The sequence below is a fragment of the Drosophila persimilis genome, unplaced genomic scaffold (assembly GCF_003286085.1).
Source record: "Drosophila persimilis strain 14011-0111.01,24,50 unplaced genomic scaffold, DperRS2 tig00000652-arrow-arrow-pilon, whole genome shotgun sequence".
Classification (NCBI taxonomy): domain Eukaryota; kingdom Metazoa; phylum Arthropoda; class Insecta; order Diptera; family Drosophilidae; genus Drosophila; species Drosophila persimilis.
In genome coordinates, this window is record NW_020825329.1 from 327,651 (window position 1) to 346,261 (window position 18,611).

At 43.8% G+C, this 18,611-nt stretch overlaps 1 protein-coding gene across 1 annotated transcript in view; it reads left to right on the plus strand.

The window, feature by feature from the left end:
- Positions 1-18,611, plus strand: part of LOC6602924 (dynein regulatory complex subunit 3) — a 54,706-nt gene that overhangs the window by 15,242 nt on the left and 20,853 nt on the right. Inside the window, exons 3-5 of the mRNA XM_002027911.2 lie at positions 1,901-2,079; positions 5,585-6,161; positions 6,212-6,546. Of these exons, the coding sequence (XP_002027947.2) occupies positions 1,901-2,079; positions 5,585-6,161; positions 6,212-6,546 (1,091 nt within the window). The remainder of the gene's footprint in view (positions 1-1,900; positions 2,080-5,584; positions 6,162-6,211; positions 6,547-18,611) is intronic.

Below are 18,611 nucleotides of genomic sequence, written 5' to 3' on the forward strand. Positions count from 1 at the left end.
TCAGGGCCTGGTCTGGTCAGCCGCGCATGACAATTTTTTTGGTGGGCTGTCTAATTGTCACCCTTCTTCTTTTTGAACTCAGTGAAAATTGTGAGTTTTTTAAAGTGAGATTTCATCGCGACAAACTTATTTTTGAGCAAGGCGGTTCCAGCCATTTCACATTGCTAAATTAAGTTCTTAAACGAAGTTATTAACTGAACGAATACTTTTATAAAACAAGCTGCAAAGAAAAATCTTTAAACATGTAGTACACGGTACTACGCCGTCTAGAAGCTCAACAATATTGTGTGCATATGTGTCTTTATAATATAATATTTTTTAATCAATAAAGAAATTTCGGGGAAAATACCTAATATATTGTCGTAAAGTAAAGTAAAAGTTATAAAACAGCCCAAGCATTAGGTGGGTTGGAAAACAGGATCATTTTTTAAATTAAGTATTGATAACAATGAATGCACCTAATACAAGATACAACAAAAAGAATGCAAAACAGGTTCTTTCAGTTATTTCAATATTCATTACTTGTTCGCATGTTCCACCGTGCTTGGAGATCTCAATACAAGAGCACCTGCCCGCTTTTAACGCTGTTTCTTCCTCGCTATCAGATAAAGATCATATGATAATTCTTGGTGACGTCTACTTGCCAGGAACTGTTCAGTCTTCCGTAAACGAGTCTAATAACCTAGGACCCATGTCACGACATGACTTTTTTGACGGCTTGCTTAGCCTGTCTCAAGTCAACCGTGTGAAAAATTCCTTGGATCGATTGCTTGATCTGTGCTTTGTTCCGGATCCGACCCCAGTGTTGTGACCGGGGCGCTTCCACTCACTATACCTGAAGACGCCTACCATCCTACTGTCGAAGTGTCACTAGATGTAGGACCAAGTGTATTGGATCGGAGGAGTAGGCTGTCTCAATGTGTCCGATAAAGCCGAGTTTGCGAAACTTTAAAACCACATTAGGGATTTTGATTGGTCCGCCTTGTATATGTGCACTGTTATGTTAGTAAAAGGCACAAGCAATTTTTGCACTTGACACATTTTTTCACTCACATCATTTTTGGGTCCCCCTTTCTTGTCCGATTAGATCTTGGAAACCGCCCTAGTTTACCAAAGAGTCATCCAAACCAAATAGTCTAACAAACTTAAAATCATAACTTCATAACAAATTTCAAGAAGTTGGTTCTCCTACTTTTTTCTCTCGTAACAGTTTGCTCAAACTTTTCATTTCTTAATGCTCAATGCTATAAGAACTATCTATACCGATGCAGGATACGTTTTTCACAGGATACACACCTATCCTCGCTATCATTTCTCAATACGTCGGCAAATCGTCAAGCAATCGCCGATCTTTCATCCAATTTTTCGAAACCACCAATTCTCAGGAAAGCTACTCTGGTCAGCCGTACCCCTACGATTTACCGTGGTCAAACGGTATTTTCAGTGCCTTGCTTAGTAAAAGCTTGCTGCTTCATGATATTCGACTAGTTAAGTCATTGTTTTCCCCAGGTCCGTTCTGTGTGGACCCATTCTTAAATTATTCACCCTGTCCATTGATTCTTCATGCTTCCCCCTGATCAGAAAGAAATCGTTTATAAATCCTTTCCATAAGAAAGGTAGCAAGTCTGATGCAAAGAACTATATCTAAGTTATCCGTTTGCTGTTTGCGTTTGCTCTGTTTGCTGAGTTAGCACTCAAGCTTTCTTTAAATTTATGTTGTTATTTTTCCATTATAGTTTAACTGTGTTGTTAAAATTTAAAAAATAAATAAGTAATTTTCCTCCAATGATCAAAATTTATTGTCTCATTCTACAGATTATAAATTATTCAAAAATTTTATAAACTATTTATATTTTGACGATATTTCAAATTTTCCATTATTTATTCTTTTCTCCGATAGATTGAACGATTCCGTTTTATGACTAACTTAAAGGTCCTTAATTTGGAAGGCAACCCAGTTGCTAAGAGGACTGATTTCTGTTTATTGCTATATGTAATTGCTATATTACCAAAACTGAACTACTATGAATACACTTTCATAAAGAACGAATTACGTGAAGAAGCTTGTGCTTTGTTCTAGTAAGTTTAAAAATATATACAGCAATGCTCCGATTTTCGCTATCTTTTTCGATTCAAATTTTAACAAACATTTTTACGAATTAATATTTGTGTGCTCTTGTTTTCGCCACTTTTTACTATCCCAAATTGTTTTGGAACAATTGAAATATATTGGTTAAAAGGAAGACAAGAAAAGAAACGGGGATTAAAAGACAGACGACATATGTAACCCATGCACATTAAAGTGTCCCTTATATGGGGGAAATTTTTTTTTTCGAATTTAATCGCGCATACCCTCTTATTTTTTTATTATTATTTTTTTTTTAATCTTATTATTTGAAAATTTCGTCATTAACCCATGCCGAATCACACTCAAAGTTTTACATATGTACGTGAAAGGCTTTTGAGATATTTTACTTAGTAACCGATTTTTCATATAACTATACTATACTATTTATTGGAAATATTTCCTTTTTAAAGTTTCCTTTTTACAATCCGAATACATGATTCTATGTTCCTGAACGCAACGTAACAAAAACTGTTTTTGTTCTTCATCCACTGTTAGACGCTCGTGAAAGTGTTGCACCAATTTCACAGCTCTTTCGGCTGTATCATTTACTGCCTTAAGTAATGAAAGACTCTTCTTGCTTTTTAAGTAAGATGGGTTAATGTTCCATAATGAAGGGCACAGACTCAAAAAACTGTCATCAATTTTAAGGCGATCAAATGAGGACATCATTTTTTTTTTATACCCGATACTCAAAATGAGTAACGTGTGTAACGTCCAGAAGGAATCGTTTCCGACCCCATAAAGTATATATATTCTTGATCAGCATCAACAGCCGAGTCGATTGAGCCATGTCTGTCTGTCCGTCTGTCCGTCCCTATTAGCGCCTAGTGCTCAAAGACTATAAAAGCTAGAGCAACGACGTTTTATATCCGCACTTCTGTGATATGTCACTGCTACAAGAATATTTCAAAACTTTGCCCCGCCGACTTCCGCCCCCACAAAAGGCGAAAATCTGTGGCATCCACAATTTCGACGATACGAGAAAACTAAAAACGCAGAATCGTAAAAGATGACTATATCTTCCAGAGTGCAAAATCTGAACCAGATCGTATAATTATTATTAACACACAGGTTTCATGGTCGGCTTTGCCAAATGCAAAATATGAGTTCCAGGATCTCAGAACCTATAAGAGCCAGAGCAACCAAATTTGGTATCCACACTCCTGTGATATCGGACCTTGACGGTTTTGTGTCAAAATTTCGCCACACCCCCTTCCGCCCCCGCAAAGGACGAAAATCTGAGGCAACCACAAATCTCAGAGACTATTAAGGCTAGAGTAACCAAATTTGGTATCCGCACTCCTGTTAGATCTCACTATAAAACGTATATCTCAAAATTTCGCCCTACCCCCTTCCGCCCACACAAAGGACGAAAATCTTTTGCATCCACAATATTGCAGAATCGAGAAAACCAAAAACGCAGAATCATAGATAACGACCATATCTATCAGATTGCTGAATCTGGATCAGATCAGATAATTTTTATAGCTCGACGACACGCTCAGACTGATTTTCTGTCTTTCTCGCACGCACTCTTTGTCGTGTCGTTCAATATTAGCGGCGTCTGCCGGAGGAGAGAAATACTGACTAAGTATCGGGTATAAATGTAGAGTTGCGGCGTCCGCAGCAACTCACAACGTTCCCCCTCGTTATAGATATAAAATCGTCCATATGTTTGTCTAAAATGGAAGAAAAACAAGAAATTTCATATTTGAGTTAATACTTGAAGTTTCTAAAATTACTTACCAAATAGTGCACCGTTAAGATCTTCCATCGATGGTACATATCGTTTTTCTAAGCTGGTTCTATTTTGTTACATACAATTTGTGACCTTTCTTTCCTTTACATCAAATGTAACGTCATTTCATCATGTAGATAAAATAAATGATGACAACACGTCTTTAAAGCTGATTTTGATATAGCTTCATCAATAGTTTCATATTCGTTCAAAGATTTTAAAAAACATAAATCCTGATACGGTGCTTTTATAGCCGAGGAACTTTCAAGCTATGGTTTCACATAGGTAGACTCTATGAACAATTTCCATTGCTTCGGAATGGACAATATCAAACAAATTGTCCAAAGTTTGAACAAAATTCTCTCGACGGGATCTCTGATACTTTTTTAGCATCTTTTGAAGGTCTCTCCAAGGTCACCAAGATTTTGTGCTTTTCCCAAAAGATAATGCATTCGCGAAGCCAGATTAGCACTTTAATTTGTTGTCATTTTTACTTCACGCGTATTGTAAAATAGAACCTTAAGCACTTGGCGATTCGACGGAATCAACAATTTGTTGATTTATATCACCAACTAAAAAATATTCGGTTTGGAGCTGCGTAACACTTGAGTACTTTTAAAAGTATTATATTGTATTTTATTACTTGGTAAACGCTTTGCCGCCAAAAACACAAAAGTAACGGGGTCTGCCATATGTTTAATAAACAGTGAAATTTAACCTTTTTGTTATATATGTATATAATATATATTTAAAACATATACTTTTAAATGTATATAGATGTTTTATATATTATATTTAGTCAAACAAGGAATACAAATTAAATTTGACGCCAGTAACAAACAGGTTGCCACAAACCCAAATGTATAATGTATGCGTGGCACGCATAACACGATTCGGCACGGTTTAATGAAATTTAAAAAAGCCAAAATAATTTTTTTGTTATAAACATCAGATCAGCAAACATCTTAATAGCTGTTTTCCCGCAAAATTTTGTGCCATATGAAATTATATTTTTAGATTATCGTAGTCTTTACATATGGCACAAAATGTTGGCGAAAAACAGCTATGAAGATATTTGCTGATGTTTATAACACTATATATAGCAAAGGCTGCAATCCGAGAACGCAATTTTGAGATTTGACAGTCAATTCACAACTTTTGTGATTTGCAATAGCAGGAGAATGGCCTACACTCATAACCATTTCACAAAAATTTAATTATCCACTCAATGAGCTATCTACTTTTTAGTTTCCGCTTTTTCACCAAACTTTTCAGAGGTCTAATATCACTATGCAGCAGCATTTTTACTCAACGAACCAAACCACCTTTTCTTGATATATTTGGGGTTTTAAAATATTTAATAAACTATGGTTTTTCTGGGCAAATTTTAGAATTTAAAAAAATATCGCAAAAAAGATCAATTTTGCATTTGAAAGCTTAATAATTCCTACACGGTAAGCAGAGGCTGCATTTATAAGTTTGTCATACATGAAAAGTTCACTAAGATAAGCTACTTGAGACGTAAGAAACTTAAGTTATGTGAAAAAATAAGCACTACCTCTAATATAAAAAATTAATTTGTTAACAAAATAATAACAGTGGGTTGAATGCCACGGATTTTGTTGCTAATAAAAATCGGAAATGACTAAGTAACGTCAGTCTCCGATACTAGATTTTCTTTAATAAATTGAATACCACATATGCTTTAATTTAAACAGCCGAGAACTGCGCGAAGTAGAAGATAAACAAGAACAAGAGATACAATCACGCGAGTTAGAAGAACTGGAACAATCTGAAGCGAAACGGCTAGCTTCAAGTTTTGTTGAGCACTTGGATGGCCATCAACTTTTTGAGTCTTTATGGCGAGGTGACGAGGATGGACGTATATTGATGCTTGTGGGACAACAAGCGGTAGAGCTTGCGGATGAATACGATAAAGATATATTTGAGCTCACTCAAGAAATTTATAAACTGGGATTGGAACGATTTGGTGAGCGAGATGAAGAAATTCAAGATTTTTTAAACAATCTTAAGGAGGGTCAAGAAGAACTACAAATTATGGGACAAAAAGGGATCGAAGATTTTTTACAATTTAAAGAAACCATTTTTGAAGAAGCTCGTACTACACTACGACAGTTGGAGTATAACACAATGCATGGTGAAGACGAAGAATCTCCGGAAAATCTAGTCCTTTCTGATATTGTCGATAAACTAAATATTCAATTTGAAGATGCTATGAATGATTTGTGGCAAACTTTGATGACACAAGAACTGTATTTGCATGAGGCTATCGAGGTAGCCCAATTTTCTAAGTGAAAACTTTGAATTTTAATAAATATTTTCAGGAATCAACAACAAACTTTCATCGCAAAATTGCGGAGCTTATGTCAAAATTTGTGGAACAATCGCAGTCATTTTTTGTACAACTGCGAGAAATTTCTGTTCACTTTTCTGAAAATATGACGGAAATTGTGACACGTTTTATTTCTACAAAATTGGCACTTCAGGACTTTGATGATGTACCAAGTGATTTGCGAATGTGTATGGAGGATCGTGACGCTATATTAAACTTAATAGCTGGTATGAAGGATACACATACGTTGAGGATAGATGAACGAGAGGATAGAATTGCGACACGCAGTAAGGAATTTATAGATCAAATGATTGATAATCTAAATAGGTAAGCATTTTATTGTATTACATTTTATGCGATGTAATACAAATTTGGTGAAGCTAGGTTTTTAATACTGATGCTCACAGTTTGATAATGTAGTTTGTAATGTATCCTCTTCCAGTAGTTCGCAGGAACTCCGAAAGTGGGGTCGGCTCGTCTTACTGGGGCGGACGTGAAGGTCGAGAAGAAGGGGAGGGTGTCTCTTTATTGATGGCACATTTATTATATGCATTCTTTGTTCTTTAAGAGAAAAAAGGGAAAAATAAGGCGGTGACCATCTCCGTTTCCAGTAGCGGCTGCCGTATCTCCTCGATTAGCTAGCTGGGCTAGCTCTTCGATCAAGGAGAAGTCCGCTGGACTTTGCCTCTCCCGCGTAGAGTCGGCTTGAAGAAATCGTAGGATTTCCTCCAAGTCGCAGTCCGCCAGTAACTCATCCTGTCCTTCCCACACCATAGTTTGGGGGGTCGCCGCCATCTCTTGTTTCACCCTCCGTACGGTCATGGTGGGGTACCCGCAGTCCGGCCCCGTTTTTTACTGCTCCTCAGTTTCGGTCAGCTCCGCTTGTTGAACCGGAGCGGCGTTTCCATCTTCTGTAGTCCAGGAGGGCCATTCAGTGGGAGGGCCTTGCGCTGCTTTCGCGTGGGGCGCTTCGGCGTGTGTCGGCGTGGCCGCCGCTGGCTCTCCTGGAGGATTGGTGCGTCGGGGAGGATCTGATGCGCGCGTCGCCGGCTGCGCTTCGGCGTGCGTCGACGTGGCCGCCGCTGGCTCGTCTGGAGGATTGGGGCATCGGGGAGGATCTGATGCGGGCGTCGGTGGTCGCGCTTCGGCGTGCTTGGCCTGGCTGGGGCGGCCGGTTCGGAGCGGTAGTCGATTGGTTCCGCGGCTTCTCGGAATGTCCTGAAGAACGCGTTGACATTCCGGCCGGGAGGGACGAAGACGTCTACGGACATCTGGTGGTTCTCCATTCTCCAGGTCTCCATTTCGGCTATGAAGTGCCGACCGTAGGGCTCCTCCTCTTCGCTCTCCCCGTCGTCGTAGTACGCGTTGTATGGTTTCGGTGTGTAACGCTCCAGTCCCCTCTCGGGCCGGTAAATGCCACGGCCGGTTCGGGGATCGCGGCGCTGGTGATAACCGGTATCTTCGAACTCCTGTTCGAATGATGATGACCCTGGCTCCGGGGAGCAGGGCGCGGCTCGTCGTTTAAGCCGCGGCGGCGCTTTAATCTATTTAATCTACCTTCTTAATTCTAGGGCCTTCCGGGGGGCGTGACGAAAGCTTACATTGTTTTGGTTCTTGTATTATAGAGTTTTATCAAATCACCTTGCTCGCTCGGCGCTCGGAATCTGACGTATCTCGCGTATTTCTAACGTTATGCATTTCCCTCTGTTGACAGCGCGACTCACGGGAGTCGGTGTCAGCGGGCTTGCAATTCTGTAACCTAAGCTATAGTGAACGGATCCGTGGGACGATTATGAATGTTTGGGGCATGGGTTTATGAATGTGTGTAATGAGCGATGCATGAATCTCTTTATTTTTTTCTCTTTATTTTTCTCTCTTTTCCTTTTCCGAAGGCCTTGGGATTTAAGGCGGCGGTATAGCACCCAGATGATGACGCAGAGAGGGATGGCGACGGCGAGGGTGAACAAATAGGAGGCGGCGCTCCTTATCGTCGCCGTCTGGCTCAGGTCGTCGATGTAGTTTGAATTTTGCAGGCTCAGCTCCCGTAGGAACGGCAAGCTTAGCTTTTCCTTGTGCGCCGTTACGTTTATTCGAGTCATCGCCGGTACCACCGCCTTTCTTTTGGAGTCGCCGTGGTGATTTACGTACCAGTTCCCGTTAAACGAGACTCGGTGGGAATACGTAATCAGGTACGATCCCGTGATTGCTTGGGTGGTCCCCGCATCATCCACAACGGTGAACTTTGCGTCGTTGACGATGATGGTGCCGTGGTCTACCACGACGACCGGATCCAAGTGACCTCGCCCGGTCGCGCAGTGTGCGACGGACCTGGATAGCATCTGCTAAGCGCAGGTGGTCCCCTCGCGTCCTCTGCAAAACGTGGCGCCGATGATGGCTTCGCCATCCCAAATGTTGAGGGTTTGGGGCCTGCACTCTGCCACGATGTTTCCCTCGCTGAAATTTAGTATTTTGTTGTGGTGTTGGACCGGGAAAATAAGCATTTTTCTACAGACCAACAGACCAGGTTGGGGAAACTTGATGAGAAAGTGGAGTAGGTCTGCGCTCTGAAATGCTAATGTTTGAAACTTCTAGTAACTCCACTAGGCTGATGTTAGCGAGGTGTTGCTCGCCCAATTCCTTAATGTCAGCGCCGTCCAGAAGGGCGGGGCTGATCACGTTGATCTTGGCCAGAGTTAAGGCTAGGATGAGGTCTTCCAGGGCGGAATTGTACTGATTGGTGGTGGTGGGGTCTCGGACTGCCGAAGACGCTTATCGTGGGCTACGCCGTCGGCCGATCTAGTGTCGGTACCTCTCGGGATCCGGGCGGTCGTCGCTTGCCTCGCTCGGGTTTTCCGCGGCACGGGCGCCCCTTCTCCGCCTTTCCCCTTGGATGGATTCGAACTCTGTAGCCAACATCGTTGAGCTCTTGGGCAGCATCGTACCCGGCGTGGTGCATGAGCAACCTGAGCTCGATTATGAAGTCCTTTAATAATTCACCCGTCGCTTGATTGCGGGCTCGGATCTGATCGAAATACCGGGGCGGGAGAAAAAAGTCCAAAAATTCTTGCCGGAAGTCGACACACGAATCGCCTTGCAGCGTGCTGGTGCGGAACCAGCGGCTGGCTCGGTCGATAAGGATTTCCGCTATAGCTCGAGGCAAGTGGTTGGTGTCTATCCCGTACGAAAGCGCGTGCTCTTCCAACAGCTCGATGAAGGACAACGGATCGTCCTGTCCATCGAATTGGATTCCCCACCGTCTAGTCCGTTCCGCCATCTGGGCAGCTTGACTGTATCGATGGGCTTCCATTGCGTCGTTACCTCCCCGGGGTCTATCGCTTTCAGGGAGAAGCCTCCTCATGGGTGAGGGGCGGACCTCCGGGTACGGGGGTCTTGGGGGGTCGGTTGCGGTCACCACGACGAGCGGACCGGTTGGTCTGCCTTCGGGGGCTCCAGGGATCTGCAGACCGCTTTTGGGGTCTGCCTTCCGTCTCTCCGCCTCCCGAATGGCTGCCGCTTTGCGGAGCGTCCCAAAGCCGCGAAGGCAAGGGAGCGGGGGTTCTTATCGGCTAGTCTGTGCTTCGGGAGATTACGGTTAGAGGTGGGGGTAATGTGTTGGCACGGTGGGGAGTTGTCACCGGCAAACGGTTCGTGTCTCGGTAGCTTACGACTAAACGCGGGGCAATGTGTTGGTGTGGGGGGCGTTCTTATCGGCTTCGGGAGCTTACGGCTAAAGATGGGGGCAATGTGTTGGTATGGGAATGTGGGCTTGGCTGTCGTGAAATGGTAGGCGAAACGATATGGGGAAGGAGTCTCTTTATTGATGGCACATTTATTATATGAATTCTTTGTTCTTAGGGCTAAGTAACGATATATTTAAGAGAAAATAAAGGGAAAAAATGAGGCGGTGGCGATCCCGCGATGCAGCGCGCTGTGACGAACCGTCTTAAGGTTCGTTACAAGTTGTGTAAAGGAGGATATCAAATATATCTCCTTGATTTCAAATAGTTACGCAACGAACTTTTTAATAACTGAAATAATGTTTACGAAGGGTGCTATTTATATTTCGGGAATTGGCAATTCTAATGTCAATACGTAAAAGCTGACAACGCCTTAATAAATTTTGTAATTTTTTAGCACATATGTACGTACAACGTTTTTATATACAATTGGTTTTTGTTTTGTTCACAATCAGTTAAAAAAATTAATTTGGCAAAACAATGGAAATTTCTCGAGAGGGTTTTCGTTGTATTATTTTTCACAACTCAACAAGAATGTGTTGATGAACTTAGTTATTTTTATTCACCATCAAAACGACAGTTTATCGCTGGTTTGCAGAATTTAATCGTGATCGTAGTTCAGTCGATCACTAATTTCGTGAAGGTCGTCCAAAATCAGTTGTTTTGCCACTGTGGAGATAATGTTTTTTATCCCCAATCGGCCGACTAATTATTCCAATTAAATAAAACTCGGCGCAGAAATAAAATTGCGATATGTTCTTTAATGCGTGACATCCAAATTGCAAGTGTGGCTTGCCTGCCCTTTACATTGCCGCTCCGATCGCTAAGCGAAGCTTCGCTCGGCCGACGTCGGTAGGCAGACGCAAAGCGGAGATAGCGAAGAGCGAGCTGGCAGAGAGCGTTTAGCAGGGCAAGCAAGCGCAAAGCTTTAACAAACAAATGAGTGACATAGACATAAGTAACAAACAACATAAGCGGCTGAGGGCCAAGAATTAGGTGCTATTTGGTAAGCAGCTAATCGGCTGGGTTCTGCTCCGAACATTCACCCCCCGTTGGAAGGCAAAGGCTTTCAACAGATCCATCCTGAAGGGGCAGAACCGCTATTTTTCCAACGGCCCTCTTGAAAAGTCCTCTTTGAGTGCGGATGACGGCTACCCTGATGGTTCCATCTTTTCCTGGGATGACGCTCTCAATGCGGCCAAGCGGCCACCTTAATGGTGGCAGCGTTTCCTCCTTCATCATGACTAGCGCTCCTAGCTTGATGTTTGGAGACGATGACCGCCACTTGCTCCGCTCCTGAAGAATCGAAAGATACGCCGCGCTCCATTTTCTCCAAAACGCCTGCTTCATTTGACACAGCCGCTGCCATCGACTAAGTAGGTTGACCCGGAGATGCGTCACATCTGGCTCGTCGAATGCAGCTTTCGGGGCTCCATTGAGAAAGTGGTTTGGAATTTGGGAATTTAACAAAGCAGAGATTTCACAAGCCAAGGTCTGAATTTCATCAAGAGTAAAAATGTAGGTCCCGACGATGCGATGAAAATGATATTTAGCTGCTTTAACAGCCGCCTCCCACAAACCCCCAAAATGTGGTGAGCGAGGGGGGATGAATTTCCAATCGGTTCCACTGAAACGCAGAGATGTGACACAGCCGACGTATGAGGATCGCTGAGGAACATTTGACGAAGCTCCAAAAGCTCATTTTTTGCTCCTACAAAATTTGTTGCGTTGTCTGACCAAATGATTCGAGGTTTAGGACGTAGACTTATAAAACGCCTTAATGCTGCCAGAAAGGATTCTGTAGATAGATCCCGAACGACTTCCAAATGAGTTGCTTTGGTGCTAAAGCATACGAAAACAGTGATGTAACATTTGATAGGAGGCTTGCTTCTGACTTCCGACTTGTGATAAAAGGGTCCGCAAAAATCAACGCCCGTTGTGTGGAATGCTGGATTAGTCCTTACGCGATCCGCAGGCAAGTTTCCCATGATATGTTCCCTCAGCACTGGCTTCAAACGAAAACATCTAACACATTTGCGAATGATTCCCGCAACATATTTGCGTCCACCAATAGGCCAGAATTTTTGCCGAAGCCGTCCGAGCAATCCTTGAGCTCCTGCGTGGAGAAACCTTTCGTGAAAGAAGATAATAATAGAGACAGTGACAGGATGTCCCTTAGGAAGCAGGATCGGGTGCTTCGCGTCGTAGTCCAATTCGGCATTTTGGAGGCGGCCTCCAACCCGCAGCAATCCAAATCTATCCAGAAATGGATTCAGTGAGGCCATCGTGCTTTTTGGCGGTAGGGCCTGTTTGCTGGTGAGGGCCCTTATCTCTTCCGAAAATTGTTGCTGCTGTATTGCCCTTATGAGCAAATGCGTACCATTTTTGATGTCGATTACGGTAAGTTGACCCTTCGACCGCGCTATGCCTTTTTCCTTGATAATGTAGAATCGATATATGTAAGCAAAGACGCGCTGCATGGATCCGAATGAGTTTTGAAATTTGCAATCGTACGATGCATCCCTTTCGTTTGAAACAACCAATGCTGCATGACGACGTTCTGGTACATCGGTCGGCAATTGCAAGCCTGCAGGCCACTCTGAGCTCTCAAGACGTAAGAATGGTGGTCCAGAGATCCAAAGGCTGCTATCCATTAGTTGAGCGGGCGTGGATCCACGTGATATGATGTCGGCAGGATTCAACTTTGTGGGCACGTGATGCCAAGTCATTCCAGCGGTGAGCTCCTGAATCCGCTGAACTCGATTAGAAACAAATATATTAAAATTCAATGGTGATTCTCGAATCCAGGCAAGGGCTATGGACGAATCCGACCAGCAATGTATTTGGCAGTTCGGCTAGTTCGGCTAATACGAGGGCAGCGGATAGCTCAAGCTTGGGGATAGTCATACTTTTCAAGGGCGCGACTCTGGATTTAGAGCATAAGAGATGACTTTGCACAATGCCAAGAGCTTCCGAACGCATGTATACACAGGCGCCATATGCTGCTTGGCTCGCATCACAAAACGCGTGCATTTCTAATTTGGCTTGCTGCCGAAGCACGTAACGTGGAAACTTAAAGTTTTCAACCATCGACAACTGCGAAGTCAGCTCAATCCAAGTCGTATGTAGATCCTGGGGCAGGCTTTCGTCCCAATTCAACTTTAGGCTTTCGTTCCATAGCGACTGCATAAATATTTTAGCTTTTGTGATGATGGGAGAGATGAGCCTTAGAGGATCGTAGAACCCAGCTAGTGTAGACAGGACCGAACGCTTCGATATTGGGCCTGCAGCGGTTGCGACGTGAGCCAAGCTAAACAGAAGATTGTCCGTGGTCCCAAAACTAGACCAAGCGCCTTGGTTACTTCATTAAAGGTAGGGAACTTTTCGCGATCCGTCTTCCAAAGCAGCGGGTTCATTGGAACACCATTTACGTATGGGAAAACATCCTTTCGAAAGTAGCTCCTTTACCTGCTGACGAATCTTGATGACAGAATCAATGCTGTCCCCTCCAGATATGAGATCATCGACATAGAAATCTCTTCGAACAACATCACGCGACAAGCGGAAAACGCAATTCTTCATCATTTGCCAATTGATGCATAGCACGAATTGCTAAGAAAGCGGCAGGTTTGGTTCCGTACGTAACAGTCTCCAACTTGAACACCTGAATCTCCTCCTTCGGGTCATTGCGCCATAGGATGCACTGCACGTGCGTATCGGGATGGGAAACGCGTACACAGCGGTACATTTTGCAGATATCGCCACACAATGCGACTTTAAAAAAGCGGAAACGAAGCAGAGTTATCAGAATTTTAGGTTGGATGGTGGGTCCAGCCATTAGCTCATCATTCAGTGATACTCCAGACGCTGTTTTGGCAGATCCATCGAACACTACGCGTAATTTGGTGGTTGTACTATCCTGCTTGTGGACGCAATGGTGAGGCAAGAAGTACTGCGGGAGGTCTGACTGCCGCGAAGCTGGCGACATGTGTCCTAAATCACGATACTCCTGGAGAAACTCTATATATTTTGCCTTAGGCTGTGCATTTTTTGCTAGCTTCCTCTCCAAATTGAGAAATCTACGTAGCGCCTGCTGATACGATTCTCCTAATTCCTCTAGACTGAATTTGGTTGGCAAACGCACGGAGTAAGCTCCGGAATCTAGGCGAATGCAGTTTGTGACGAAATGCTGTTCGCAATGAACATCTTCCTCCGAAACTGATGAGGGAGAATAATCTCCATCGACTTCCCAAAAACGCCTTAGAATATCGCACAAATTAGTCTCGCAAGCGGAGATGACAGGGGGATCTTCAACGGCTGCTAGCGCCGCACGGGCTTTCTCAGAGTTTTTAATACTTCCTGACACAATCCAGCCAAGTTTCGTCTTCTGCAATGTTGGCAATTGGTCTGACAGTCGAATCTGTCCAACGCACATTATTTCGAAGAACAAACCAGCACCTATCAACAGATCGACACGCTGGGGCTTGGCGAAATTAGGATCAGCCAGTTTTAGATTATTTGGCATTGGCCAATCCTTTGCGTCTAGGCCGAAGTTAGGCTGCATTCCTGTGATTGAGGCAGTGATAATTGCAGAGAGGAAACCGTGATAGCTTTTGTCTTGAGATTGCAGGACGATGTCTACAGCCTTGCTGGATGGTAGAATTGACTCTCCAATACCGGCGATTTGAATGTGAGACGGGTGAGGATCTAACTGCAGCTGATTGGCGAGTCTCGATGTTATAAAGTTAACTTGAGAAGCGGAATCTAAAATGGCACGACATGGAATAAGCGATCCAAAACGGCCCCTGACATATACGATTGCGGTAGCTAGCAGCACGTTTTGGCTGGGCAGAGATTTCTGACTCGAGGGGGGAGGGCTAGTATATTTGCTGGCTACTAGGGCACTCGCAGGATCATGCTGGGCCGATTCCGTGCTCGGCGACGGCAACTCAGCGTCAGCGCCCGACTGCATGTGGAGCAGTGTGTGATGCTTGGCTTGGCAATTTCTACATGCCCCTGACTTGCAGGGTTGCAGTGAATGGCCTTTGTTGAGGCAGTTTAGACTCAAATGGCGCTTCTTCACCTCCTTGTATCGAGAAAAAACAGGGAGATCTAGAAATGCCTGGCATCGGGATATGTAGTGATCGGAAGATTTGCAATACTTGCATGTTGAGCTATTATGATCGTTAATGGAGGTGATTAGGGTGCTAGGTTTACTTTCTCCCACCTGCTGGCTAGGAATTGTTACCATAGCCGATCCCAAATTTTCCAGCATCCGACATCTTGTTTCCAAGAATGAGGCCATGCTTGCAATCCTGACGTCGGCAAGTTCTCCTCCCATTTCTCCTTGGTCTTGTGGTCCAATTTCGTGCCTATGATGAAGATCAGCAACCCATCGGAAATCTCCTGCGGGGTCGCCAAGGTCTGAAGTGCACGCAAGTGCGAATTGATTTTATCGCTGAGCGCGCGCAAGCCGATAGCCGAGCCCTTCTCCACCCCTTGCAGACCGAAAATAGCCTTGACGTGTGCCTGAAAATGTAACAGTTTATTATCGAATCGCAACATTAGTAAATTCAACGCCTTGTCGTAATTCTCCTCAGAAAGTTCCAAGGAACGAATCGTATCCAGCGCAGCACCATCTAGACATCCACGATTGGGATGGGATGATTGGACATGATTGGGATACGATGGTCTTTGTGCACCATTGTCGAGAACATTGAGTGGAATTCTGGCCAATCCATGTAGTTCCCACCGAATCGCGGAAGCTGCAACTCGGGCTTTCGAGAACGGCCTATACTACTATAGGCGAACAAACTACGAATTCCCCTCGAGAGTATGCCGAGCTGTTGAATTGGCAACTGTGCGAGCAGCCATCAACTCCCGCGACAGCCTGGACCTAACCTTGACATAAACATTCGAAAAGTCCAGCCGGGCATCATGGGCTAACTGCAGGAAATCCAGCCTTTCAAGGCTCGTTTGAGCGGCATCGAAATCCGCATTCATTCGCTCGATTTGCTCTAAGCGAGCTTGAAATTCTGCCTCATCTAACTCGGCAAGCTCTTCCTTGGTGAGAAAGCGATCCATGGCCTTTAGTTGGCGCGGGACGGACTCGGCCTTGTGCTTGTAGAAATCTACATCACTCGGCATTGCTGCGTTCGCGACATTGGTAGGCTCAGGTGCTACCATGTTGAGGTTTTAAAAGAGTCACTAAGCACGACCGAAAAAAACACCCTGTATACGTATAAACGTGGGAACCGAAAGCAAAGGGATTACAGCTAATGCCTTTAGCTGTGCGGCTGTGCGAGCTGTACGATTCCGCTTTGTACTCCGCTTGTGTGTATTACTGAGTTCGCTGCACTGCACTGACCGAATTGTCGCGACAGAGAAATTAATAGCCAGCAATGCGTGTATGTAGGTGTATGTAAGTATGTTTTAGCACCGAATTGTGCTTAACCGCCGAAAATTTATTAAGGCTAACGAATGTCGATCGCGAATGATAATTAATTGACACTGCTACTCAGAGATCACGTCGGGGTCACCAAATTTTATGTGGAGATAATGTTTTTTATCCCCAATCGGCCGACTAATTATTCCAATTAAATAAAACTCGGCGCAGAAATAAAATTGCGATATGTTCTTTAATGCGTGACATCCAAATTGCAAGTGTGGCTTGCCTGCCCTTTACATTGCCGCTCCGATCGCTAAGCGCAGCTTCGCTCGGCCGACGTCGGTAGGCAGACGCAAAGCGGAGATAGCGAAGAGCGAGCTGGCAGAGAGCGTTTAGCAGGGAAAGCAAGCGCAAAGCTTTAACAAACAAATGAGTGACATAGACATAAGCAACAAACAAAATAAGCGGCTGAGGGCCAAGAATTAGGTGCTATTTGGTAAGCAGCTAATCGGCTGGGTTCTGCTCCGAACAGCCACAAAACATCGATGGTGTGCGTGAAGTGATAGTGCAAGATCGCCACGTGACATATCGTGAGATAGAGAAATCCTTCCATTAGTTCTATTAGTTTCACTTCAATACATTCCATTTTGCATGAACACTTAGTTTTAAATAAGGTTTGTTCTCGTTGCATACCACATAACTTATCAATCGCTCAAAAAAGGCTCGCGTCGATTGGTGTAAGGAAATGCTTAAAAAGTTCGACCATGTTGCTTCAAAAGACGTTTATAAGGCATTCAAGGACGGATGTTACAACTTTTTACTCTTTGCTCTGTGGTGCCTTAACTGGGATGCGGGTCTGAGAATCACATCTTACTCTAGTAGACTGTTATTAGATGTTTACTAGTGGTTAGTTATTAGTGGTTTCCCATCCTTAGTTAACCGTAGAAAAATGCTTGGTGTGATTTTTGTGCACAACGTGATCATGGGTGACATAGACAGCCCTGAACTGTTGGGCCGCATAAACTTCACGATTCCTATTAGACTAACTAGAAAGTTTATACCGTTGTTCTTTTCCACTTTCATTCCACCTTCATGCTGAATTATTCCTTGTATGAACCGTTTAGGGTCTTATGCTCGGATTATAATTCCCTTATTAAGTTACTAATCCTCACAGACCTTCTAGTTATTAGTAATTGTAGTGGTATTTGTGTTTTGAATGCATGCTTAGTTTCTTAGTAAGTGTATTGCTAATTTTCCTCGAATATTAGTCTTTCTTTCTTTCTTTCTTTAGTCTTAGGACTCGCTACGCGCTGCGCGTCATGTGGCAACGCCCCTCGGTCGATTGGACGGGAGAAGGGCTGCTTTTTGCCTGGGATCCGCGCGTATCAGCTTTCTGCTGGTGTCACACGGGCCACTTGACGGTGCAGTAATCGCACCGAATCTTAAAAGATGCAGTATTTCATGTCAACGTCGAAATATATATAAAATCTTGATAGGTGATGAAACATGGATATATGCGTATGAGCCGGAAACTTAACAGCAATCGACCGTGGGGGTGTTCCAAGATGAGCCAAATCCATCAAAAGTTGTTCGAACACGAAGCACTTTGAAGCAAATGGTCGCCTCTTTTTTGGGGAGAACGGGTCATGTAGCCATTGTTCCACTAAAGCTACGTAAGACTGTCAATTCTGAGTGGTACGCGAGCAAAACCATGTTTTGGAGGTGTCTCAAAAGTAATGGAAAAACTGCTATGAGCAATGGTTCGAACGCATGGAAAACAAGTAAAAAAAAAACCAGCGCATAATAGCATATCGATTCGCTGATATCTATAAAAAAAAGCTTAATTTATATTCTTCGGTACATTCCACCTCACAGCATTAATATTGTAATGCGGCTGATAGTCAGTAATGTACTTTGCAACGACCGCCCTGAAAGCAGAGCTTTAGCTCCCATACTGAGGCTGCATGACGAAAATTACTGAGGATGCAACCTGGCTTTATATCATATGGAGCATCGTACGATTGTATTTGTTGCATTTGGTTGTGGTATGATCCTTTCTATCCCTATGTGGAGATAATGATTTATATTCGAATTAAATAAAACTCAGCGCAGATATAAAACTACGATATGTACTTTATTGCGTGACAACCAAATTGCAAGAAAATCTTGGTTGCCCTCTACGTTGCAGCTCCAATCCCTAAGTGCAGCTTCGCTCGGCATACATAGATAGGCAAACGCAAAGCGTATATAACGAAGAGCGAGCTTCG